General features: G+C 43.4%; 1 protein-coding gene across 5 annotated transcripts in view; it reads right to left on the bottom strand.

Annotated features, from left to right (window-relative positions):
- Positions 1–25,819, bottom strand: part of RPTOR (regulatory associated protein of MTOR complex 1) — a 346,540-nt gene that overhangs the window by 152,459 nt on the left and 168,262 nt on the right. For all 5 annotated transcript variants that reach the window (XM_082861744.1, XM_082861740.1, XM_082861741.1 and 2 more), the window contains 2 exons: positions 20,220–20,366; positions 4,690–4,865 (listed from right to left, as the gene is read on the bottom strand). In XM_082861744.1, the coding sequence (XP_082717870.1) occupies positions 4,690–4,865; positions 20,220–20,366 (323 nt within the window). The remainder of the gene's footprint in view (positions 1–4,689; positions 4,866–20,219; positions 20,367–25,819) is intronic.

The raw sequence follows: 25,819 nt of genomic DNA, 5'->3' as shown, positions 1-25,819 counted from the left end.
ATGCTGCCATTTTCATTAACAGACAATATAACTGCATGACACACAATGCAATGGGCATCAATCTATTTTGCAGCAAGTCCCACAGCAAATTAAGTACCACTGAGTTATAATTTCAGTAGCACACAAATATATCCATAATAAATTTAAGATGGTATTCTGCCACTCAATCTAGTAAGTAGAAAACAGCCTAAGGAAAAAAACATATTTTGGATTCTTATCCTATATTGATGTATATGGTGAGTAAGGAAATCACTTACAGGGAGAGTAATGTAATTGCTCACTTCAGAATTACTAAAATTATCAGTTTCTGAAAATAAGATTGAGGCAAAAATGAAACAAAAATCAGAGAATGATGTCTTCCAACAACTACTTCATCATCAAATAAGATTTATAAGCATACTTGCCAGCAAATATATGTACACATATTTTGTACATATAAAGTAAGGCTGTATTCGGTTTACAAGGTATATAACTTTCTTTAGCAACTGTGCCTTACATGAGTGCAGTTTTATTAAAACCATCCTCTTAGTTATACAGGAACCTTCCCGAGCAAAGGTTTTTCCTAGGTTATTTATTGTTTGGGTTCACTGACCAACAGGTAAGTTTAGCAGTCATTTGAAGGTAAAAGCCTGGCTCCATTCTCGAAAGCAGGGGATGGCAAACTATGGTTCCCAGGTCAAATGTGGCCTATTGCCTGTTTTTGTAAATAAAGTTTTATTGGAACACAGTCATGCTCATTTGTTTACATACTTTCTATGGCTCTTTCATGCTATGACAACAGAGCTGGGACCCTCGGGCTCACAAAGCCTAAAGTATTTACTATCTGGCCCTTCACAGAAAAAGCCCATGGACCCCTATTCTAGAGCTACTCTGAGCTTACCTGAATCATAAAACCTAAAGCCCTATACTTGGTTGAATAACACAGAACATCAGTACAGTGAAATATTATGCAATCACTACAAATAACATTTACTAAGAGTTTCTAATGGTCAAGGATAAGTAAGTTTGTTATGCTAAGGTTTAAGTATATGAAATTGTAAATTTAGTCTAATTACATCAATGCAAACATGTACATACACAGAAAAAAAGACTGACTTTTTAACCAAAAAGTTAACACTAATTGTGGTAATGGTGGTAAAATCTTGGACAATTTTTTCCTTCTTTTTACTTTTTAGTAAATTTTCTAAAAGAATGTATATCCCATTTTTCACTGGAAAATATTAAACTGACTTTTAAATTAAAAAAAAGAAACTTAACCCTAAAAACATAAGTATTAATACTATCTGGCAAACTGTCTCCTCTCTTCATGTATAAAAAGGCTGGTGCCTTTTTTTTTTTTTTAAACTCAGCTGTTACAAAGAAGTACAGAATTCCCTTGACAATTCTTCCCATGAATATGGTTTACTGCCATTCACAGGCTAAGGACACTCAGTGAAATGTTATGTTCGATCTAATTTCAATCCCTCAGTATGCAGAAAGTGGTTAATTGTAAAAGATCCACCCATCTGGGACTCTGCTTAATCACTCCAGGCAGTGCTTATCTGACGACCATCATCCACAACCGTGATGTACTGACCTCAAAGTCCATTCTCTGGTAACTGTATTAGTTTGATTTTTCACTGTGCTTCCTACTAAATGCTTACTTTAAAAAAATTTAATTATATATTAACTCCCAAAAGGATTTCGGGTAGGTGCCAAGACAATGCATCGCATCATGGTGGACTGAAAGCCTACTGCCTCACCCCTGACCAGAGGGCAGGGACCCACCGCTGCCAGTGAAGGGACGCCACATCCTTCTGACCCCTGGTGGAGGACGACAGGGCCGGAGACACGGGGGAGAAACAGATTAAACTCACTGCGCTGGCAGCAGAGTGTGGAGTGGCATGGGCAGGAGGCCCCGTCTGTGCTCTTCCTGCTTCTTCCCTCGCCAGTCCACCCCTCCACTCACAGCCCCTTCAGGTGTAGCACCCAGCCCGGGGTCCCGGAGCACAGCTGGTGTGCACCGTCAGTTCCAGAGTCGGGGTGCACAGGTGCAGTAAGGGCAGGAAATCCACAGGGAGGGGCAGGAAAATGAGTGGGAATGAGGCCTGTTGCACCGCAGATTCTGGGGTGTGTCTGTGGGCCCTCCCACCGAGGGGTCTACGGCCATTTCCACCTTCCTGCTTTAGTTTGGATCCTGATCTCACTGCTGTGATAAAGGCCTCATTTGACCAAGGTCTCCCCATCCTTACATGGATTATTTTCCTTAAACACTATTCTTAAGTCATTTCCCCACATAAACACCTTCCCCCACCAGTCCTAGGAGCCAAGGTCCTTGGCCCAACATCAAGGCGGCCCACCCTTTGATGCCGGCCCACACTCCGACCTCACCTCACCCCTCTGGACGATGTCCTCTCTCTACTGACCCACTCTCGCTACTCAGGGATGGTTTCTTGCACTGGGGGCCACCTGCCTGTGGTGCTCTCTGCTCCCCTTCAAATCCCACCATCTGCCCAGACCCTGACTCAACTTTCCTCTCCTCCGAGAAGCCCTCCCTGATCCCCTTGGCCCTTAGGGATTTCTCTGTTCTCTGGAAACACAAATAGCCCTTGGTGCCACAGATCCATTTAGTCCTTGCTCATACATTGCCTGAAATGTTCAGATTTCTTTGCCTGGCATGAAGCACCCATTTAGATAATGAATTTTCAGGTCACATCTTGTCTCCTCAACGAGACCGTAAATTTTTCAGGACAATATGCTTCTTTGTATCGCCTATAGTGCTTACCCATGGGCTTACACAGTTGGTATTTAGTAAATTATTTCTTGGACGATGAATAAAATGAACAACTTCCTGAGTCATCTGAATCAGAGATCTTTCTGAGGTCACATTAAATGGCACCATAAACCTTTTCTAACAGCAATCACAGAGTACAGAGAGTTAAATAGAAAAACTCACTTATAAATGAAAGAACAAAAAGCCCTACAGTCAAGGGCAGCGCAGCCACGAAGAAAGGAGTGATGCTCAGAGGCAGTGTGGGTGTGGCTGCCGTGCAGCCTCAGCCTCACCCCGAGGTTGGGTCCCCACTCCCCTCCCTTCCCATCAGCCCTAGCCTCTCAGATCCTTCGAGCTTTCTCCAGTTCTGAAGAATGTGTCCGCATCACCTTCAGGTATTTCCAGCTCTGCCACGTTCCCCTTCTCTCTCCATGGGGGAGCTTCCATCTCCCCCGTGTCTCCTGCTCTTCTTCTGTTTTCTGTCTCTCTCCTCCTGCTGCCTTCCCCAGCGCCTAGCCCCTCGCTGTAATCTCCCAACGTGCTAAGTCAGACTGCAGCCACCCCTCCCGCTAGGAATCCCGTCCACTGTGTCCTTTGTTTCAAACACCATAGTCCTCTCACCTGTATCTCTATGTGGTTCTTTTCAACATCCCCAGGTCGTAGTCTCACTCTGTTACCAGCCAGCATCTTCCTCCCTTCACCTCCCATCATGTGCACTGTGCTTCATGACAACAGTCCTGCCTCGCACGATGACTAGCTCAGCTCTCTCCCCTGGAGTCTGCTTTTGCCACGTGTGCTATGCTTTGTGGGGTGCAGTGGGGAATGGCCCCGGTCAGGCCCTGTATGAGTTGGCTGAGTCGGGGGGTGAGCTCGGCAGCTGGGGGACACCTCCTCCACTAGCTCCTTAGGGATCAGGCATGTTAGAAGAGGCCTCTCCCTGGGGGGATCCACAGCCGGGATTTGGGAGGGCTGGGGTGGGAGGTGGATGCCCTCACTCAGGTGCTGTGGGTCAACCTGATGCTGCTACAGAGGTGAAGCTGCAAGTCCAAGTTCTCATCCAACCAGCAGCTCAAGGCAACCACAGGACCCCCAACCCAGGCTGTAGTCACCCGAGGGGCCTCCCGAGGGATTGAGTACTGTGTCGTTGCCCCCAGAGTCCTTGCTTGTCTCCCCACTTTCTCCAGGGCTGTGGGGGAGGAAGCAGGACCCTGTGCCTCTGCGCTGTTAGGACACCCCGGCAGGAAACGGAGGAAGGCGCCTCCACAGAGTCCAGTGAACCCACGCGGCTGCACCGTCCCGCCTGCGCCTCACCAAGAGCTACTTACCTCCATGTATATGGGTTCCAGCAAAATATAAAAGGGAAAAGTAGATATTAAAAGAGAGCAAGACGGTCTAGGGGAGAAAACTGGATTTGGAGACAAGAAGCACACACATTCCATTGTGAGTCCTGCCAGTGATGGAGGGTCTTAAATGCAGGTCCTACTGTCTTGGAATATTCCACACATTTCCTCAGTCATATTCGCAAGAGCTCTCAACTTCTCAAAAGAGTGGCGGTAGGAAAAAAAATCATTATTATTATTTTTTTTTACTGCTGGGAATAAACTGAAAGATTCTACTTCAACTCAAGCAAAGAATTCTATAACTAATGAAGGCTTTTCTTTTTTCAAAAGAAAGTCCACTTTCCAGCATGACCCACATTGGTACTATCTGAGGGCACAGCCACAGTTAGCCACGAAATGGAGAGGGTGCTCCTGGAAGCCACACACGCACCTGATCCGGGGGACAGCGCATCCTGAACCCCAAGAGGAAAACCCCAGCATCCACCTGGGGTCCTGAGCTCACACCTGTAACTTGGTCCAAAAGACCCAGGTAGATTCCTTGGGTCCCTGCAGCAAACCCCAAGGGGGTTGCTGGGAGTCGAGGTGGGCGCCACTTACCAGCGCAGGGCGATTTTGATGGGGGTGGTGAGGCATGACGTGAATAGGTCGGCTGGAAGGTCGGGGATCATGGGCAGGAGCTCGTTGGCCTCACAGGCTGCCAGCTGAATGCAGTTCTTCATGGATGGGGGCAAAGGCATCTGGGCCAGTGGGTGGTTTGGGTTAATAGCAGCGACCTGCAGGGGGACAGGAAGGAAGAGAGCAGCTTAACTGTCACGCACAACTGGAGACTGAGCCGGAAATGTGACACGAAGGAAAGGACCCATCAACCGAGGCTTAAAGCTTGGGGGTTCCTGGCCAAGTCCTCTGGAGAGAGGCCCAGCTGCTAGATCCTCTCCTGGAGTCGACCACAAGCTCCAGCCCCAAATCACTTTTTAAGGACTCCTGGGTTATAAACGCCAGGGGGCGGGGCTCCATGAAGACCAGGGGCTGGGGTTTCAGGTGATGATGGCATTGAGGAGGACAGATGGGGCAGGAAGGGATAATTTTAATCACTGACGGTTGCTCTTTTGTTTCCCAACTTGAAAAGAATGTTTATGTGTCTCGGGTTTTGCTCCTTACTAATAATCCCCTATGTCTGCATGATTGTGTCTCTTTCACACTGGCTATTTCATTTGCTTTTTACAACATCCCCATGAGGTAAGTCTTCTTTCCAATTTTAAAAACCTTCTACAATGAGGAAACAGAGACCCCAAGAAATGACGTGAACTGCCGGTCACCGGGCGAGTCCTAGTCATGAGTACGGGAAGCTGGTCCTGGCCTGAGGGCCGTTTTCCACTCCCTCATCCCATCCGGACCCTCCTGAATCTATACCACACACCTGTGACACTAACATGAGTGCTCTGCAGGGTCTTTTCCAAACAGCAGTCTCGGGTGAACTTTGTAAGTTAAATACACACAAAGCTGTGTTCACTCATATATACCTAACATTGATTACGACATGTAAAGTGTTGTCATTATTAATGCTGATAAAACCTTCTCAAATGGAAGGCAGTAAAAGCAGTACTTCTATTAATAACCTCTTCAGATTATTAATAGAAGGAATAGTAAATCCAGAATACAAATCAAATTCTAGTATACTTAATACTAAATAAAAACTGCAATTTCTAGAGGAAGGGGTTTTTTATTGTGGCAAAATATACATAATATAAAAGTTACCATCTTACCCATTTTATTTGTATGGTCAGTGGCGTTAGGTACACTCACATTGTACAACCATCAGCAGAGTGGGTTTTTTAAAGCACAGAGAAAAGGGAAGGCAGAATCACTTTTAATCCTTTCCTTGGCTCCAGCTCTACAATCTAAAATAGCACCAGTGAAGCAACCTGCTCCACACAGGAAATTAGTTTCCAGGTCTGCTGTGACAACACGCTAGGAAAGATGTCGGGTCTGGGTGCCGTGTGGGTCTGCGGCTTATCAGACCTGAGTCATGCGGAAAGACGGAAAGACGCAGAGGCTGCAGATGTGTCAGAGCCAGGGGAGCCTGCCGGAAGTGGTCTCGACTTGTGTGCTCTGTGGAAGTGCGTTCTCCCCAGCCCAGGAGGGAGGATGACATCGGCAATGGGTCAGGCTCCGGGAGGGGAACAGAGTGCACAGTCTTCAACAGTGAAAGGGGCATTGGAGAGGTGGCCTGGGACTGAAGCCAATGCACATGCTTCTTGCAAGCCTTACCACAACTGCGCACAGACGTGATGATTACAGGAAACAATGTAGGAAGAAACAATCATTTATGTAAAACCAAGATTCAATATTCTTAAATGTTGGTGTGGGTTACTAGTTTTAACTTCTCTGTCTATAATCTGCTTCCACAGTAAATTTACTTTCTGAGAAGCGAAGAGCAGGTCCTCTGGCTACAGCCCCCAAATGCTGCAGCCCTTCCATCTTTGCTGTTGCCTGTCACTGAGCTTCTACAGCCTCAGGCTCTCAGAAGTGAAGCAGTGTGTCACACCAAGGCCACCTTTCTCCCAAGCCGGCCTTAGACACAGGCCCCCAGGGGGAGGTGGGGGTGGGGTGGGTTCCCATGCCCTGGCAGCCACGTGGGGTGCTCGGTGGGTTAAGGGCATTTCTGCTGATGTCAGGACGTCTGTGCCCTGTCCTCTGTGGAGGCAGCGCTCCCGTAGCCCTGACACAGCCGGGTGGTGCTGTCAGGTAGCGATCTGCTCAGTGCCTCTGTGTTAGGTCTGCCTCGGGCTGCACCTTGTGGTCCACGAGCATTTGGCCCAGAGCCTTGCAAAGTACCTGAGGCAGAGGAGGCACAGGGAGACAGGGAGATGATGCAGGAACATCTTCATCCCAAGTAAGTCCACTAGAAACTAAATTTCCCAATTCACAGTGATCATTGATAGAAACCTCTATTTCTTAAGCCCCTTGCAGTATGCTGATGTATAAACTGGCAGAAAGCATTAAATGTGGCTGCAGATAATCTGAAGTGTGGTAACACACAATAATAGTCCCCTCAGACTCATATGGGACCTGTTGTCACCACTGGGCACATGACAGCTCTGCGCTGGGGTTAATTAGAATCAGTAACATTTTTAAAAAATGACATTCAAGACAAACAATTCCACCAACGATTCATTTTTCAAGCTGCTAACCCAGGAATGCAAAAAAACAAAACAAAACAAAACCCAACAGATGAGCTACTTCCAATATATTGTTTTGGTTTTGTATTTATCTAAGATATTGACCTTTTAATTGAAATTAGTCTTTGGAAACAGCTTGCATGTAAACCTAACTACCAGTGATTCAGAGGACTTTTCAAAGGCACCCAGGCTGAGAAGAGAACAGGTCCAGCTGGGAGCCACCACTCACCCTGAAGGGCACACCCCAGATGCACTTTTACCCAAAGGGGCTTCTCCTGGAGAACCTAGAGGCTCAAACACCAGGAAAACTTTAATCATTAAAAGCTCACTAGAGGGCTTCCCTGGTGGCGCAGTGGTTGAGAGTCCACCTGCCGATGCAGGGGACACGGGTTCGTGCCCTGGTCCAGGAGGATCCCACATGCTGCGGAGCGGGTGGGCCCGTAAGCCATGGCCGCTGAGCCTGCGCGTCCGGAGTCTGTGCTCCACAACGGGAGAGGCCACAACAGTGAGAGGCCCGCATACCGCAAAAAAAAAAAAAAAAAAAAACAGCTCACTAGAGCCTTCTGGAGGATTTGGGAAGGATCCAGAAAAATCTTCAGATGTGATACACAGCAACCAGATCCAAGAAAGACATCTGCTACCTCTTCCACACGTGTGGATAACGTGGCACTCATGCACTCAGAGCTCACGGGAAGGCTGGCCAAGCAGCTCACACAGGCCCGGAACCACCCGCTCCAGAAGCACGGCTGGAGGTGAGTGGGGGTTGCAGCGGGAGCACCTACACCTCTCATTTTCTAAATGAAACTCTGCCATTGTGCCGCTTCTGTTCTCCATATACATATACAAGACATCTTGATAAAGAGATGAAGGCAATAATAATTTATTTCAGAGGAGTCTTTACCAAGCGACTTTCTGAAAATAACATCTACTTGGTAATAATTCCAGTTCTAGCTTAAAGCAATTTTTATTCTCAATTCAATAACACCTACTTACAGTGGACATTTTTACAAAGTTCAGAGAGAGACTGAGATCTGTAAAGGAATCAGGTATTGCTTACCCAGCTCATTTCAAAGTTGTTAATGGAGCATCTATCATGCGACAGATACTGTACTAAAAATAGCAGATACAAAGTGGCAGTAGTAATTTTTAATATATAATTTATATAATTCTATATATATCAAATATTAAATAGTAATTTTAAAAGAAGTGGTACCTATTGCTGGGAACTATGAAATCTAGGCCAAGAGAGCAGGAGTCGTCTTTGTTGGAGGAAGACTTGTAATCATACCGAGAACCCCCCCCCCAATATTTCCCCTATAGGGCGGCTAAAGAACATGATTATCCTGAGAGTTTGCCTAAATGGACCGTCCACTATTTTAAAGCCATTTAGTTGTTAGCAATCATTTTCTAAAATGCTCTAGAATCATTCTATAACTCAGTAAAGATGACTAATTAGAAATTATAACCAAATTTCTCCACTATTACTCTTAGATAACTAAAAAAAAGGAGATACTAAAAAATTCCACAATCCTTTACATCAAGAAGAGAATTTCCATTGGGGGCTACTGTAAATAATGCTGCTGTGAACATCTGTGTACAGGTTTTTGTGTGGACACATCAAGTCTCCTGGGTATAAACATAGGAGTGGAACTGCTGGGTCGTCTGCAGCTCCAAGTTTAACATTTGAGGAACTGCCAGACTGTTTTCCAAGGTGGCTGCACCATTTTACCTTCCCACTAGCACTGTGTGAGGGTTCAAATTCCTCTACATCCTGGCCAGGACATGTAATTATCTATCTTTTTTATTCTACCCATCCTAGTGGATGTGAAGTGCACCTCAGTGTAGTTTTGATTTGTTTCCCTAGTGACTGATGATGTCCTTTTCTCACCTTATTGTGCTGGCTAGAACTTCCGGTACTATGTTAAGTAAGAATGGTGAGAATGGACAGCCTTGCCTTGTTCCCGACCTTAGGGGGAAAACGTGGTCTCTTACCATTAAGGATGATGACAGCTGTAGGTTTACAGATGTTCTTTATCAAGCTGAAGAAGCTCCCCTCTAGCCCTCATTTGCTAAGAGGTGGTTTGTTAGGTTTTTTTTAATCATGAAAGGGTGATGGATTTTGTCAAAAGCTTTGTGTCAACTGATATGATCATATGATCGTTCTTCTTTAGTCTGTTGGTATGATGGATTACATCAATTGATTTTTTTGAATATTAAGCCAGACTTGCATACCTGGAATAAATCTCACTCAGTCGTAGAACATAATTCTTTTTATGGATTGCTAGAACTGATTTGCTATTATTTTGTTGAGGACTTTTGCATCTAAGTTTGTGAGAGATAGAGGTCTGCAGCTTTTTTTTTCTTTTGTAATGTATATCCATTTTGGCATCAGGGTAATAATGACCTCATAAAATGAATTGGGAAGTGTTTCCTCCCTGTTCTATTTTCTGGAAGAGACTGTAAAACTGGTGTTAATTCTTTAAATATTTGGTAGAATTCTCTAGTGAAACTAGCTGAGTCTGGAGATTTCCTTTCAGGAACTTTTAAATTACAAATTTAATTTCTTGACCACTCACATTATCTATTTCATCTTGGGTGGATTTGGTAGTTTGTGGTTTTAGAGGAATTGGTCCATTTCTTTGAAGTTGTCAAATTTATGAATGTAAAGTTGTTCATGTTATTCCCTTATTATTCTTTCAATGGCTGTACGATCCTGAATCTTCTCCTTCTATGTTTGTTAGTCTTGCTAGAGATTTATCCATTTTATTGATTATTCCTGAGAATCAGCTTTTTGTTTCATGGAGTTTTCTCTTTTTCTGTTTTACATTTCAATGATTTCTGTTCTTATCATCATTTTCTTTCTTCTGATTGCTTTGGGGTTATTTTGCTCTCCTTTTCTAGTTTCTTGAGGTAGTGCTATGGTCTGAATGTTTGTGTTCCCCCAAAATTCACATGCTGAAATCCTAACCCTCAAAGGTGATAGTACTAGAAGGTGGGGCCTTTGGGTAGTGATTAATGCATGAGGGTGAAGCCCTCCTGAATGGGATTAGTGTCCTTACAAAAGCAGCCTGAGAGCTCTCTGACCCCTTCTACCATGTGAGGACACAGCGAGAAGGCCTGGCCATAAACTAGGAAAAGGGCCCTCACCTGATCAAGCTGCATTGTGATCTTGGACTGTCCAGCCTCCAGAACTGAGAGAAATAACTTTCTGTTGTTTAGAAGCTACCCAGTCTGTAGTATTTTGTTACAGTAGCCCAAATTGATTAATACAGGGAGGAACTTATAATTTGATACTTTTCCTATTTTCTAGCATAAGGATCTAGTGCTATAAATTTCCCTTTCAATTGCTTTAGCTGCATCTTTTTTTTTTTTTTAATTTTTGGCTGCGTTGGGTCTTTGTTAGTGCACGCGGGCTTTCTCTAGTTGCGGTGAGCAGGGGCTGCTCTTTGTTGTGGTGCGCGGGCTTCTTACTGCAGTGGCTTCTCTTGTTGCAGAGCATGGGCTCCAGAGCACAGGCTCAGTAGTTGTGGCACACGGGCTTAGTTGCTCCATGGCATGTGGGATCTTCCCGGACCAGGGATCGAACCCATGTCCCCTGCAATGGCAAGTGAATTCTTAACCACTGCACCACCAGGGAAGTCCTAGCTGCATCTTATCAGTACTGACATGTCGTACATTCATTTTCCTTTTTTTTTCTATTTATTTTTTAATTGAAGTGTAGTTGATATACAACATCGTATTCATTTCTGCTATACAGCAAAGTGACTCAGTTATACATATATATAAACATTTTTTTCTTATATTCTTTTTGACTATGGTTTATCATAGGATATTGAATATAGTTCCCTGTGCTATACAGTAGGACCTTGTTGTTTATCCATTCTATATATAATAGCTTACATCTGCTAACCCCAACCTCCTACGCCATCCCTCCCCCTACCCCCTCCCCCTTAGCAACCACAAGTCTGTTCCATATGTCCATGAGTCTGTTTCTGTTTCGTAGATAGGTTCATTTGTGTCATATTTTAGATTCCACATATAAGTGACATCATATGGTATTTATCTTTCTCTTTCTGACTTACTTCACTTAGTATGGTAATCTCTAGTTGCATCTATGTTGCTGCAAATGGCATTATTTCCTTCGTTTTTATGGCTGAGTAGTATTCCATTGTATGTATATACCATATCTTCTTTATCCATTCATCTGTCGATGGACATTTAGGTTGCTTCCATGTCTTGGCTATTGTGAATAGTGCTGCTATGAACATAGGGGTACATGTATCTTTTTCAATTATAGTTTTTCTGGATATACGCCCAGGAGTGGAACTGCTGGATCATATGGTAATTCTATTTTTAGTTTTCTGATGTACATTCATTTTCATTCAGTTAATGTATTTTCTTTAATTTCCCTTGAGACTTCTAACCCATCAATTACGTGTTCTTTTTTTTTCTGAGATTCTTCTGTTGTCTTTTTATCGCTGACTTCTAGTTGATTCTACCATGGTCAAAGAGCACACTTGTGTGGTTTCAATTATTTAAAATATGTTGAGGTTTGCTTTATGACCCAGGATATGATATATCTTGATGGATACTCTATGGACACTTGTGTATTTTGCTGCTGCTGTTGGTTGGAGTGTTCAGTTACTGTCAATTAGATCTTTATGATTGACATTCAACAAATATAACTGTTTCATCTTCAAAAAAAGATAGCTTAATTTCCTTTTTCCCAGTCTGTATACCTTCTGTTTTTTTCCCTTGCCATATTGCAAAAGTCTTATTGTATAATGTTGAGGAGGACTAGTGAGAACTAATATCTTTTCCTTGCTTCTGACCCCAGTGTTAAGAAAAACCACTTACCTTCTTGTCCCTCCCCTCAAGTGGGTTGGTAACTTCCCACCTGCCCTTCTCCCCATGCATGGCTCTGTGATCACCCAGTTTAGTGCTGCCATTTTTCTGGTTGCCACCAGAAACACCATGGTCTGTGCTACCACAGATCCTTTGTGAGAGAACATCGGGCCATTACCTCCATAGCCTCTGGCTGATGGAGGAGAGGTCCTCCTGTGATAGCAAGCAGGACCATGCAGATGGGTCCTGCTGGGAACCACAGTACCCTCACGATATCCCAGGGTGTTGGTCATGATCTGGGGTCCAGGACATTAAGCAATTTCTGGCATATTTTAAAATAGACGAAATTAGGAAAAAAAATTAAATTCTAAGACTTAACTTGAAGAAGCTCCCAGTTTTATGATGGCTGCAAAAAGTATACTATATTCATGGATTTGGGTGAATAATTTTTACTTTGTTTCTTTTTACATTTCATACAAATCAACCAAAGATTAAACATATTCAGTGAATCATAGATACATCTAAGGAAGACAACTAAAGGTAGTTTATTCAAATGTACAGTTATTTATGAGACCAAATCCATAAATAATTACTAAGCAACTACTTCATATGAAGCATCCTTGATAGGTTTACATAATAGACTTAAATACAGCTGACAATGCCAATAGAAGAGATACTGCAAGACAATACATAATTAATTGTCAAATTAATTGCATAAAAATTTGCTATATGAGGTCAGCTGAGAAAGATTTCAGGCTCAGGGAAGTAGAATTTTAGTTATACCCTGAAAGTTGACTGTATTAATAATACAATTTGCTTGTCTGTGGATTTCATTTAATCTACAGACAAGAGATGAGAGTTCCTGAATTTTTAATGCAGCGAAATCACTTTTCTTTCACCCAAAGCTTTCAAATTCCAGGACTAGGAATAGTAAAAGGTGCCAACAGAAAAAAACTGGATCTCCTGGTACAAACTGCAGAAGGGATTATTCACAGGTGCATAGTAGCAAAGACTCTGGAGACTGCTTATGTACCATCCTCTGTTGCACAGGCTGATGACTGGACTAAATGTAAAAAGTGCTCTGCAAACCACAAAGCGTCGCACAAATAAAAGGCGGTAGTAGGTAGTGTCCATCAGCTAAGGCCGTCAGGTGTTCTGGCCTCCCCTGATGCTGCCTCTCCATCTTGCACGGCCCCCTCCTCTCTCACCAGCTCTCAGTGGCGGTAAGGGTCCTGATCTTCTAGAGGCTGCTTTTCTCGTCAGCGTGTTTCTGTGACCCCTTCCACTTTCTGGTTAGCACGTCAGCTCCCAGAGCACTCGGAGGACCAGCCTCCCATTCCACTCTTCATTTCCATCATGGCTTTATTTTCCCCAGCCGGGTGCTCTGGGTGGCTGTGTGCAGCCCCATGAAAGGGATTTCTGCTGTATTTGTTTACAGGTTAACCCCCACTTACTCTCCTATAAACAGTGGAAATGGTAGCATTTCTCCTTAAATTACAAATGTGTGTGTGCTGTGGAGGGAGTGTTTCAACTACATAATAGGTTTCTTATCGATATTTGTTTTGAAAATATTAACTCTTACGAATTGTTACAGCTTGCTATATAGCTTGCTATACATAGAGTATAAGGTACAGAGGGGTGAACTTGGCCCACCTTTATTAAAGAAAAGGGCATGGACCTGCACAGAGTGTGTGCAGAGAAGCAAGCGGGGAAGGTGGTTCACTGCTGAAGCCGGGGGTGGCGCAGCAGGATGGCGAGGCTCCCCTGAAGACCTACCATCAGGACAGTCCCCTGCTCGCCCTTGTGCCCGAAGCCAGGTGTCCTGCAACCACCACAGCCACCCCTCCCCAGGAAGCACGTGGTGGTATTCTTCTTTAAAGAGAGTTACTGATGTGTCTGGGGAAAACTAGGGTGGCTAGTGTCGTCACCGGCTCCCAGAGGTAGAATGCTCTCCGCACTGTGAGCAAGGGTGCCCCAGGAAGCCACCTGCCTTCCCCGCCATGGGCACACAGCAACAATGGGTAGCTTCCCTTCAAATTAATATCATTTAAAAAGTAAAGAGAAAATAAATAAGATTATCACATAACAGACTTCCTGTTTCCCTACTACCTACAAATGGTAACTATGAAGCTATAGAAGAGAAAGAATGGAGACATGAAAAAAATTATAACGTGAAAGCTAGAGACGGACAAGCCTGAGCTCCGTGTAGAATCAGCACCGTGGACCCCTGTTTTGTAGCGTGAACACCCCGACAGCAAGTCCACGGAGAATGTTCACAAATTCACACACACAAACTCCATTTAGTAAGCAGTCATCCAAGACACATACCTTTCTAAAGATAACCTTAGAATTAACATGTGATATTCAAAAATCACAGACAGACATTGTAACACAATGTAACATCTTCCATAAGATGTTACGGAAAAACCCAAACAAACTTTTTGGTCAGCCCAATATTTTCGAATTCCACAGACATCCACACAACGTGCTATCTACAACAGTAGCAAAGGAACCACAGGTTTCCAAATATGAATTCTCTAGCTCTATGGGATGCACATTTGACATTTTTTGAAGAAACCTGAAGATTTTGATGTTAGTCATTTTTGTTACAATTAGTTTAAACACTTGGCATAAAATTTAGCCACACTGATGAATACATGAGAATAATGTGTCATAAATATCAAGTCGAATTCAGGATTTCAAACGGAAAATAGGGTGGTTAAGTCACTGCGAATCCAGTGATGCTGCAGGACCAAGCCTGTTTCTGTGAAAATGAGTATCCGCTGGACAAGGTCCTGAGCTGCTGGATGCTACTGCTGGAGCCAGCAGGAGTGGGTCACACAAGGAAGTTTACAGATTGTCAGATCAAAACATGATTCGCGGAACTGCCCTGGCGGTCCAGTGGTTAAGACTCCTTGCTTCCACTGCAGGGGGCATGGGTTCAATCCCTGGTCAGGGGACTAAGAACCTGCACGCCACACGGTGCAGCCAAAAAAAAAAAACAAAACAAAAAACAAAACATGATTCATTTGGAGGCATCATGAGAAAAGCCTTGCCAAGTACAAACAGGCAGTAAGAGGAGAGAATGGTGCCACCAGAGTGATGGCCTGAACCTCAACAACAGACTCCCTCAAAGCATGTCGACCATCCTTGGGGGAAGAAATTGTCCCACCACCGCTGTGGCTGCCACCGAGAAACTATCTGGGCTCCCATCCTACACCAACGAGGATGATCGTGCTGAGGATCAAGTCTTACTGGGATACAGCTCAGCCCCATCAGTCTCTGTATAAGAAAGGCAATCCTGTTCCCACCACCAGACACCAACTCACCTCCCTGCCTCCAAAGAAAGAGAGGAAAAGGCCGAGATTTGACCCCTGCTTCATTGCTGTCTTCAGTGAAGAGAAGAATCATAACTGCCCGTGGGAAATATCCAATGGAAGTAGAACTAATGGATAAAACTTAATAAAGACTATTTCAAAGAGAATCCACTGAAGATTTAGTCTCCTCTTCTAGTTACAAAGATTTTATAACCAAGATAAAAGCTGTTGCAAAAAAAAAAAAGAAATCTGAATTCTCTCTTTCTCTCTCAACATATATACCGTGTACTGTGGATATAAATACTCCTTCTCTGGCTTTTATCATGAATTCTTGGTTATGGCTACAACAAGGCCACCTTCTCATCTATCGCAAGAAGTAAGGGTGATATAGTTTAGTGAAAACAGCCTAAAATTCCATACCCAAACTGTCCATAATGCATGTGGACAAAATGAAGACAACAACACATGCAATATAGCTGACACTCACTGTCAGACAGACCAGTACTCATCCCAACTCCACTCCCTTTTGCCACCCCCCGCCCCAACTATGAGGGGCGGGGCACATCGCATATGACCCAGCTTTAGCTAATTTAGCTAAGGGTCTCATATCTGCACTTGCTTTCCTAACAAGAGAGACAAATGTGATAGCTCTGCCCTGTCCCCACCTCATCCAGGCTCAACGTGGAAGAATGTACTGTAACCATCAAGATAAAACATCAGAGTGTAGAGATTAAAAACAGCCTGGGTCCCTAATGGTACTGCTGAATAATTAAATCATTTGCCTCAGAGATCTTAGCAAAAATGACAAACTGTTACTTGTTTAGAAAGCAATAGTGAGATTTTTCATTACTTTCAGCTAAAAGCAGTCCAAATGCAAACACTTAAAGCCTGAGAAAAATTACTCCCATACATCAGTTCTTGGGTTGTTATTTGAGGATTTGCCCTAGCAGAACAAAGGAGAAAACTGAGAAAGAGACAGAGGTGGGATCTAGAAAACAGTGGATGCTTCCAGGAGAGTGATAAGGAGAAATCCCAGGATGACAGCTTTGGAGCAGGCCCGTTTAGAACAGCTGATTGAAGCAGGCAGTGGAGAGCTGGGAAAGAAGAAACTTTGGGAAGAGGTATATTCTGAGATTCAATACTACCCTTGCAAATTTAGGAACTGAGGAAATGTTAAAGATCTAATTCAATAAGAAAAGAGAAAATCTTCAGGAAAATCAAAGAAACAAAAACTGTTATAAAAATGGAAAGCATAGCACCCTATTTAGCCATTCAATGAACAATATTTACATGGTCATAATCAGGGAGTTGAAGTTTAATATTTGTCATATTTTAGAATCAACTCATACACAAAGCATGGGGACTTAATTATGGTCAGAGACTAGAGAATAATCATAAAAGTGCAGATGACAGAAGTTGGAAAGGTCCAGAGGTAAAAGAAAGTCCAAGGAAGCTAAGAACCTAAAGCCAGAGGATAGTACTGATTACTGACAAAACTAGAAATAAAAACGTCAGGGTATTATTTCAAATTGCAAAGGTTACAAAGTATAGGGAATCCAAATGTAGTGACACAACTAAATTGCAGTGGGGAAACAGGAGGGGGCAGTTAGTGACTCACCCTCTTCAATTTCTCTTTAGAATTCACAATTTAATACAAACAACAAATATGACTTAAAACTATGTAACATGTCTCTTTACTATCAAAGTTCTATATAATTTCTCCAATTCTTTAAATAGAATTTACTAATGGCAACTCTGTTTTTGGTTTATACAGTAGCAGAAAGCCTGATAATCTAAAATTTATGAATCAAGCAGTAGTAGTATAAGCATATTATTTACATTTATAGAGATACTCATAGAGGAACTAGAAATATAAACAGTTAAAATAGGTTCCCTGTAGTAGCAGAGTCTTGGCCAAGGAGGTGTGGGCCAGGGCATATTTCATTCATTATAAACCCTTGGTACTATTTAATTTTTAAAATCATGGCATATACTAATTTAGTAAAAATAAAAATATTTATCTTAGGGCTTCCCTGGTGGCACAGTGGTTGAGAGTCCGCCTGCTGATGCAGGGGACACGGGTTCGTGCCCCGGTCTGGGAGGATCCCACATGCCGCGGAGCGGCTGGGCCTGTGAGCCATGGCCGCTGAGCCTGCGCATCTGGAGCCTATGCTCCACAACGGAAGAGGCCACAACAGTGAGAGGTCCACATACTGCACACACACACACAAAAAAAAAATTTATCTTAAAAAAAAAACATGGAAAGCAGAGAGAACTGAAGACTTTCCTTAGTTTTCAAATTACAAAGCAATATGACACAAGGAAAAATGTAGAGACCATTACTGAGGGACAGACATGCATTTTTCCTGGCTATGATGAAGTTTCAATTGTGTGCAATAATTTATGCCATGCTTTCATGGAGGCATCTTCTACTTCACCTGCAGTATTCCTTTGAGATGGAAGTCCAAGAATATGAAAGCTGATAACCCTCTCTTAAAATTTATGTCACTCATATTTGTGTTACTGTTTATTACTTGGAGGCTTTCTGGTCCAGGTAACTATTTTCTTGCATTATATTTAATCATTTTTACCCTCTTTATTTTTTAAACTCTGGCACAAACCATTTTACCCGCCAGTTTTTTTCAGTTTCATGTTATCATCTACCCAATAAAAGTGTTAAAATGTATCATAAATTTACAAAGAATCTGGCCAACTGCAGACAGGGAAAGAATTTTTTAAAAGAATAAACCTAAGAGGCCACACAGGATTGCTGTTTCTACAGCAGATAAAAATAATAACTAACATGAACATTAAGATATTAGCTGGGAGCCAATTTTATCATTTTAATTTCCGCTGTTGATGCAAGAGACCAGCTGAACAACAGCCAATAATAGTAAGTGTAATGGAAAACCGTAAGACTTATCTGCACTGTAATTAAGAAAAGAATGAAGATAAAAGTCAGAGCTAATTATAAAACATATGGTATAACTTTACATTGCCATCTATTTGCCACTTCAGATAACATATTTTTCATTTATTCTCCTCCATTAGGAATTAGTCAATTAAACATTTCCCTCCTCACCCCAAAAAGATGCATGGAAAACTTTTTTGTCGCATTCAATGAAATGAACAGTCTCTTAGGCTGATTAATCCTTGGCAACATACAGAGAACATTTACAGAACTGACAGAGCAGATACTCCAAGTGCTAGAGCATAAAAGGGAAATGCTTGTCTTCTGCTGAGAAGGGTGGGAGAGGGACTATATTTAACGTGTTTTTTTTGTTTTTTGTTTTTTTTTGAAGTACGCGGGCCTCTCACTACTGTGGCCTCTCCCGTTGCGGAGCACAGGCTCCGGACGCGCAGGCTCAGTGGCCATGGCTCACGGGCCCAGCCGCTGCGCAGCATGTGGGATCTTCCCGGACCGGGGCACTAACCCCATGTCCCCTGCATGGGCAGGCGGACTCTCAACCACTGTGCCACCAGCGAAGCCCTATTTAACATGTTTTAATTAACAAAGGCGGATGTATTGGTCTTTCCTTAATCACCCTGAAGCTCATAAGTTGGGGATAAATATCAGGCTGGATTCTTTGGCATTTTTATTTACACATTTTAAATGGAAAACAAAAAAAATGTTTTTTCAAGATTTATTACTTGATGCGAGGAAAAGCAATTACCTCTTGGTGCTTTGAGTTTTTAGCACTCATAAGATAACCTATCCCTTGGATAAACTTAGATGAAATGCCTAAAAGCAAGGTAAAAATTTAATGATATAAAACTTGACCTTTCCCTTCTCTTATTCTAGAATGCAAATAATAATAATAACAATAACAACTTGTGGCACTGGGATAAAGGGTAATTTATCAGTCACTCTGGTGCAAAGTTCTGCATAAGGGCTTAATTTATAAACATTTTAATTTATAAAATATTTATAAATTAACTGTATGATATGTTAAGTTCTCCCAAGTAGAATTTCAAATTTTATTGCGGATTATTTCAGCAATATCCTCTGATGAAATGTGAAAAACATAACAATACATTAAAATTGGATAGACCCAAAAAGGCTTGAGGAAACATGTACTCAGTGCCATTTCTGTTCCTAAATTGAGAATTTCCTGCACTGCAACCAGTTGGAATTCATGACCCCCTGGAGGCTGCAGAATATTTTATTCTCACTCTTGTGCAGGCCATAGGATGGAGGCCTCTTAACTGAAAGTGCCTCTTCAGTTTCTCTTTAGAAGTCACTGTTTAATTCAAACATCAAATATTAATTAAAACAACCAAGTAAAACGTTTCTTCACGATCAGAGCACTACACAGGCTCTCCAGTTCTTTAAATGGAAGGCACCAACGGCAGCTGTAGCTGTTTTGTTTTCTGTATTTAGCGTAGTAGGGTTTTTTTCCAACACAAAAGACAAAAAAATGAGGGCAATAACTAAGATGCGGGTGGAACTGAAGACTGTGCCCAGACACGGGTCCATTTCTCTGAAAATAAATGTGTCTGCTTTATTTTCACATTTATCTCGAAGGCAGAGCCCACTGAAGCACAATTCAACTCTATTAATTTTATCGCTTAATTAAAATTCGGATTAAAAATGATGCTGGGTAAAACGAGGTGTAAAAATAAGCCCAAGAGCTTGTCCTGAGTCCTTTCCAAGTTCTTTGTCGTGGACCCCGCCACCTTGCGCTGAGCACTCTGAGCCTGCCCCCACCCAAAGAAACAAAACCACAGCTCCAGGCCAATAGTCCCCCACGGCCACCCCCACCGCCCAGTGTGTTCAGGGCCTCACCTCCAGCTCCTGCTCCCTCTGCAGGGCAAACTGTTTGAAGGACTTGACAATGAGACCAGCGTTGGAGCAGTCGTAGACGAATATGGAGGGGCTGCCCATCCATGTCTGCAGGTCATATATAGACAGGGGGATGTACTGAGTGTAGTTCTGGAAAAGAAAACAGTGCATGTTTGTGACTCACACCTGGCGAACTCTGCCTGCTCACCAGCACCTGCACCTCCAAGAGGGTCCCATGCATGGGGCCCGCTGCACAGAGCATTCCTGAGCTGCCATCTCTACCCACTGTGAACAGCAGCAAACTAACCTCCCCACCATCTGCCCACACGCTGTTTCATCAGGTAGAACCGGGCGGTGGCACAGTTCAATCCCGAGCTCCTCTCCTCCCCTGTTCAGTTCTCGCTGCCCCCTGGGAGCGCACTCACTCCACTGAGGGATTTCCCTCCACGTGTCCCACAACGAGGCCTTCACACCCACCCTTCCTCTCCCACCCTCTTGCAGCCAAACCACAGCTTTCTCTTATAAATCCCAAGGCTACGCATGCTACTTCACACCATTCCTGCTCACCCTTTACTCCGTAACTTCTCTGGGCTTATACAGCAGAACACGCTCCTCGATTATAAAGAAGATGAGCTCAGAAAAGTTGATCGGGTCCTCAAATGTGCATGTTTTTCCCTCTTGCCCCTTTAATTTCAGAGCTACCCATAAGCACTTTATCCTCTAGATGATTTAGATCACATTGAAGGAGTACAAATAGATTTGGCTCCATAATTTTTTTTTTCAAATCACAGAACAATAACATATTAGCATGAATCTGCTAAGTGAAATATTTTTCTGGACACACTGTACTCTTCAGTACTTGAAAACACTCCAGCTATTACTGGTAAACATAGAGAGGAATGGTCCTCATCTCACCAGAGAAATGACTAAAATCCTCACTCAAAGGTAACATTTTTCTTTTTTTTTTTTTTTTGCGGTACGCGGGCCTCTCACTGTTGTGGCCTCTCCCATTGCGGAGCACAGGCTCCGGACGCTCAGGCTCAGCAGCCATGGCTCACGGGCCCAGCCGCTCCGCGGCATGTGGGATCTTCGCAGACCGGGGCACGAACCCGTGTCCCTTGCAACAGCAGGCGGACTCTCAACCACTGCACCACCAGGGAAGCCCCAAAGGTAACATTTTTAAGCAATTCTTCTGCATAGAACGCCATCACTTATTTATCCTTCCTCAGGCACCAATAGTTTAAGTAGTGACACTCTAGCAGAAATCAATTCTGTGCACTTACAGTAAAGGTGACTGTGTTTCCTCAAAGCTAAGCCACAAACATTGCCTCTGGTATTGCCAAGAGGATTGTTTCTAATGCAAAGGGGAAAAGGAACAGAAGACAGAAAGACCAAACCAGGCCTGGAGAAGACTGTCATCAAGGTGGTGGCGGCAGAGGCCTTCTTGATATGCACACACGTCACCAGATGCAAGTCCCATCCCAGACGGGGAGGATGTGCCGACAGCACAGGTGTGGTGGGGCTGCAGACATCTCTACCACGAGGGGACCACCCTCTGCTTACGCTGTGCCATTTCACCTTGCTAAACTGCCATCACCTGGTGTCTTGTTCTTCGTCACTGCACGAGTAAGAGAACACTTGGATATGCTCTAAGTAAACTCTCACAGAAGGATTCTAAAGACGGCAGTTCTTCCCTAATGAATCTATAAAGGCAGTGCCCAATCAAAATACCATCAGGGGTTTCCTTAATGGAATCTGACAAGCTGATTCTAAAGTTAATGCTGAAGAGAAAGGTATAAGAATAGCACAACACAAAAAAAATTGTAAAGAAGGAATAATGAGTGAGGACTCACGCTAGCAGATATTAAATACACTATAAATCTATGGTAATTACAGGATGGTACTGGGGAAGGCGAGACAAACAAATCAACAGGAGGGAAAGCCCAGGAACAGAGCCACATATATAACTGTAATGAAGGTGGCATTTTAACTCAGTGAAGAAAGAATGAACAATTCAACAAGTGATACTTGTAAAATCCAACTAACCATTCAATATTGCCATCTGAGATTCCACACACAATCAGGACAGATTTTAAAAATAAATACAAAAGCAGAATAAAAGATTTAAAAATTTATTTTGGTTTAAGAAAGACCTTCTTAAACATATAGAACCTAGAAACGTTAAAGAAAAATAGAGCAATGTAAAAATTATATAATTCTGATAAAAACACATACCTGTGACAAGCAATTTAAGAATAAAGTAGGTACAACATATGTGACATAGGCTTTATATTTAGAATGTGTGTGTGTATATAAGCTTCTGCTGCAGATCAACAAAGACAAAACAACAAAAACAATATACAATAGGCAAAAGCTTCACACAGGCAATTCACGGAAGAAACATGAATGATCAACAACTATGAAAGTTTCACGCTCTCGATTAATCATGGAAATGCAAATTACAATGAGAATCATCCATCTACCTATCTTCATCCAGCAAACTGGAAAGAAGTTTTAAGTATGAATAATACCCCATGCTGACCACAATGTTCAACAGGGTGCTGGCTTATCGTTGGTGCGAGTATAAATTGAGGAAGCTATTTCTGGAAGGCAATTTGGGTGGTTCTTAACATTTTTACTGTACATACCTTTGACTTCTAGGTGTCCATCCTATAGAAATACTTGCATTTGTATACAGAAATGTACATACAAGGATGTATAATACTTTCACTGGTAAAAACCTGTAAGCTGTCTACATGCTACTGTGGAAAAGACTGCCAGTCTAACATCTATTTTTCCCCTCTTCATCCTCAATGCAAGTTTAGCTGAGCACAGTTCCCAGTTTCCTTTGCAGCTAAGTCTGATCTTGCAGCCCAATTCTGGCCAATGGGACATGATCAGAAATGTGTCTAAATTATAAGTGCCGCCCTCTTTCCCTTCCCGGGAGGAGTGAACATGGCAGAAGACATAAGCAGGGGGACAACAGAGCTGTGTGATGGAAGGGGCCTGGGCCCCATGTCATGACGATGCCACAGCAGTCCCAGACGGCCCACAGGGACTATCACAACCAATCTTGGATCCTAATATATCCAATATGAAGGGATCATTAAGCAAAGGGGGCCCATACACCCACGTTATGGAACACCATGCAAGGTTATTTATATGCACTGACATGGAGAGATGTCAGAGGCTTGTCATGATTTTAAAAATGCAAGTCTTAGAATCTCACATATAATATCCTGTTTTGTGTGTAAAGCACCACATGCCCAGCACTTAAGCTGAATGAAATGAGGACTCAGCAGAAACGTGCTGAGTGAAAGGTCCTATAAATGGTGCTGAAAGAAGAACACAGGACTGCTAAGGACTGCATTCTCTGACTGGGGAGGTGACAGGGGTGTGGGGTGGTAAGAAAGTGTCATATCTATTTCTTTTAAAACTTCTGTCTCTTGGAACCTTTTAGAATAGAAATTACTTGTATTTTTTTAAAAGACAAAATGCACACAACTATTAAAAGGAGGAAGGAAAAGGGTAAGCTCCAGGGTTCACTATAACATACTTTACGTTCAGTCAGTGTTTCATAATGAGCAGGCATTACATGTTATCTGCACAAGTAAAAAGGCTTCAGCACATGCTGCATTGGACAGAGCAGGACACAAGTCAGCGCCTCCCTGGGCCCAGCAGGGAAGAGCGCTCCTCTCCGGCCCTCTGCCCAGCAGCATCCCTCCCCTTGTTCACCTGCAGCCCCCCTGCTATGGGGGAGAAAAGGGCCAAAAGGAACCCTTTAATTGGGCAGGGACACCCTTACACTGAGAGGAGAAAGGATTTTAGCACCAGCCTGGGAAATCATCACATTTTTATATGCCAGCCACACTCTGCTGTTTATCTGTTTCCCACAAGGTTCTAGCTCAGTGAGGAGCGGCCGAATATGGCTGGGGCAGTTCTGACCCCATTCCTGCCACCACGTCATCCAAGTGACTGCTGGAAAAGGGCGATGCTGTCATCTTTGCTGCCTTCTAGGTACAGCCCCAGAAGGCCCCAAAGGCAGCAAAGCAGCACGCAATAAAATATATTTTAACTGTATTTTGAGGTCTGGCCTTTTGAACTAAAATGTAATTTTTATATTTCCCCCAAATCAAAAGTTACTTTCTAAATTTCTGAGATACAAAGGTAATTAATGGTGACTCATTAAAATAATAAAGCACTAATCCATCAGGAAACTCGTTAAGGGTTTTCCCTTTCATTCCCTGTGCCACTGGCTGCCACGGAAATGGTTCAAGTGGAGTTGTCAGCCACCCAGTCCCACTGGAGGGCAGAAGCACCTCCATTTTCTAATGCTTGTCCAAGGGGCAGCATACAAGGAGCTTTCGGAATTGGTCTTTAGCCTCATGATTTTTAGTTGTGAGAGGGTCTGGCACCTAATACCGTCCACAGGGATGCTCAGCCACAGAAAATGGCTTGGACCCACACCTCCACACAGATGGGCTGCATGGTGGGTGGCAGCCTCTGAGCAGCAAGGGCCTCTGTGGCTGAAGTGCAGACACCCCCAGCACTGTGGACGTTTGAGGCTGGTCAGTCAGTGTGGGGCTCATCCCGGGCACTGCATCAGGCTTGGCAGCAGCCCTGCCAACAGCACTTCCCCCTCTCTGCCCAGTTGTGACAACCAAAAAGGTCTCTGGACACTGCCAAACGCACCCTGAGGGGGAACCTCCCCTGGTGAGAACCAAAGCCTTTGAGGAGAGATAATTTCATTTAAAGCAGTAGCTGTATATCTGTAGTTTAGTAAGCCCGTGAAACTTGGAAGTCTGTTTTCCTTAGGGATACAAAATCAACTCTATTAAACCATATGGAGGAAAATGGCCTTTGAGAACGAATCCTTATTGGAACACGAGCAGGTGGATCTCATTTCCCATCTCAGAAGGATCCTGGGGAGTTTGTCAAGCTTCGGGCCAGAATCACGGTCCTGCAAACCTGCAAAGGGAGGCCTGCAGGATGACAGCCCTGGTGCTGCAGCGAGTGAACAGAACAGAAACAACACCTGAAGTGCAACTGTTTCCACCCCGTGCAATTATCCCTGTGTCTTCTAGGCTGAACCAACCTACGCAAGCTGGAGAAGTCGAAGTCCCCCACGCACTGAAGGCTCCCAGAAACACTCCACAGCCTTTCAGGCAACGGTTTGGTTTCTCCCCCCACCAAAAACTATGAGCACAGAGAATTCCTAATCAAAGCGTCTTTCCTTTCTCTTGAAAAAACATACTCAAGGCCATGTTTTCATTTCCAACATAGAAATAGGTTTTAAATAATTTATTCATTACACTCTACTTTATCTGTCAGGTTATATTAAACATCAAAAAAAAAAAAGCCACATGCTTCATCAGACTGTCATCACAGCTGAGTCAACCACAGAGGCAGCCAAGCACTGAGCCCTGGGACAGGAGCTCGGAGGAAGGGCACTTTGTTCTCCGGGTAAAGCCGGCGACCTCCTAGGAAGCAACTCTCCATCTCCGAGCAGATTCTAAGTTCAGACAGTCCCTGACTCCCGATGGTTCAACTTATAGCCTTTGATTTTACATGGTGCAAAGCAACACACATTCAGTAGAAACCAT

The sequence above is a fragment of the Leucopleurus acutus genome (assembly GCF_964270905.1).
Source record: "Leucopleurus acutus genome assembly, chromosome: 19".
NCBI lineage: Eukaryota > Metazoa > Chordata > Mammalia > Artiodactyla > Delphinidae > Leucopleurus > Leucopleurus acutus.
Note: the sequence above shows the minus strand (reverse complement) of the source record. Positions and strands in the feature narration are given on the sequence as shown.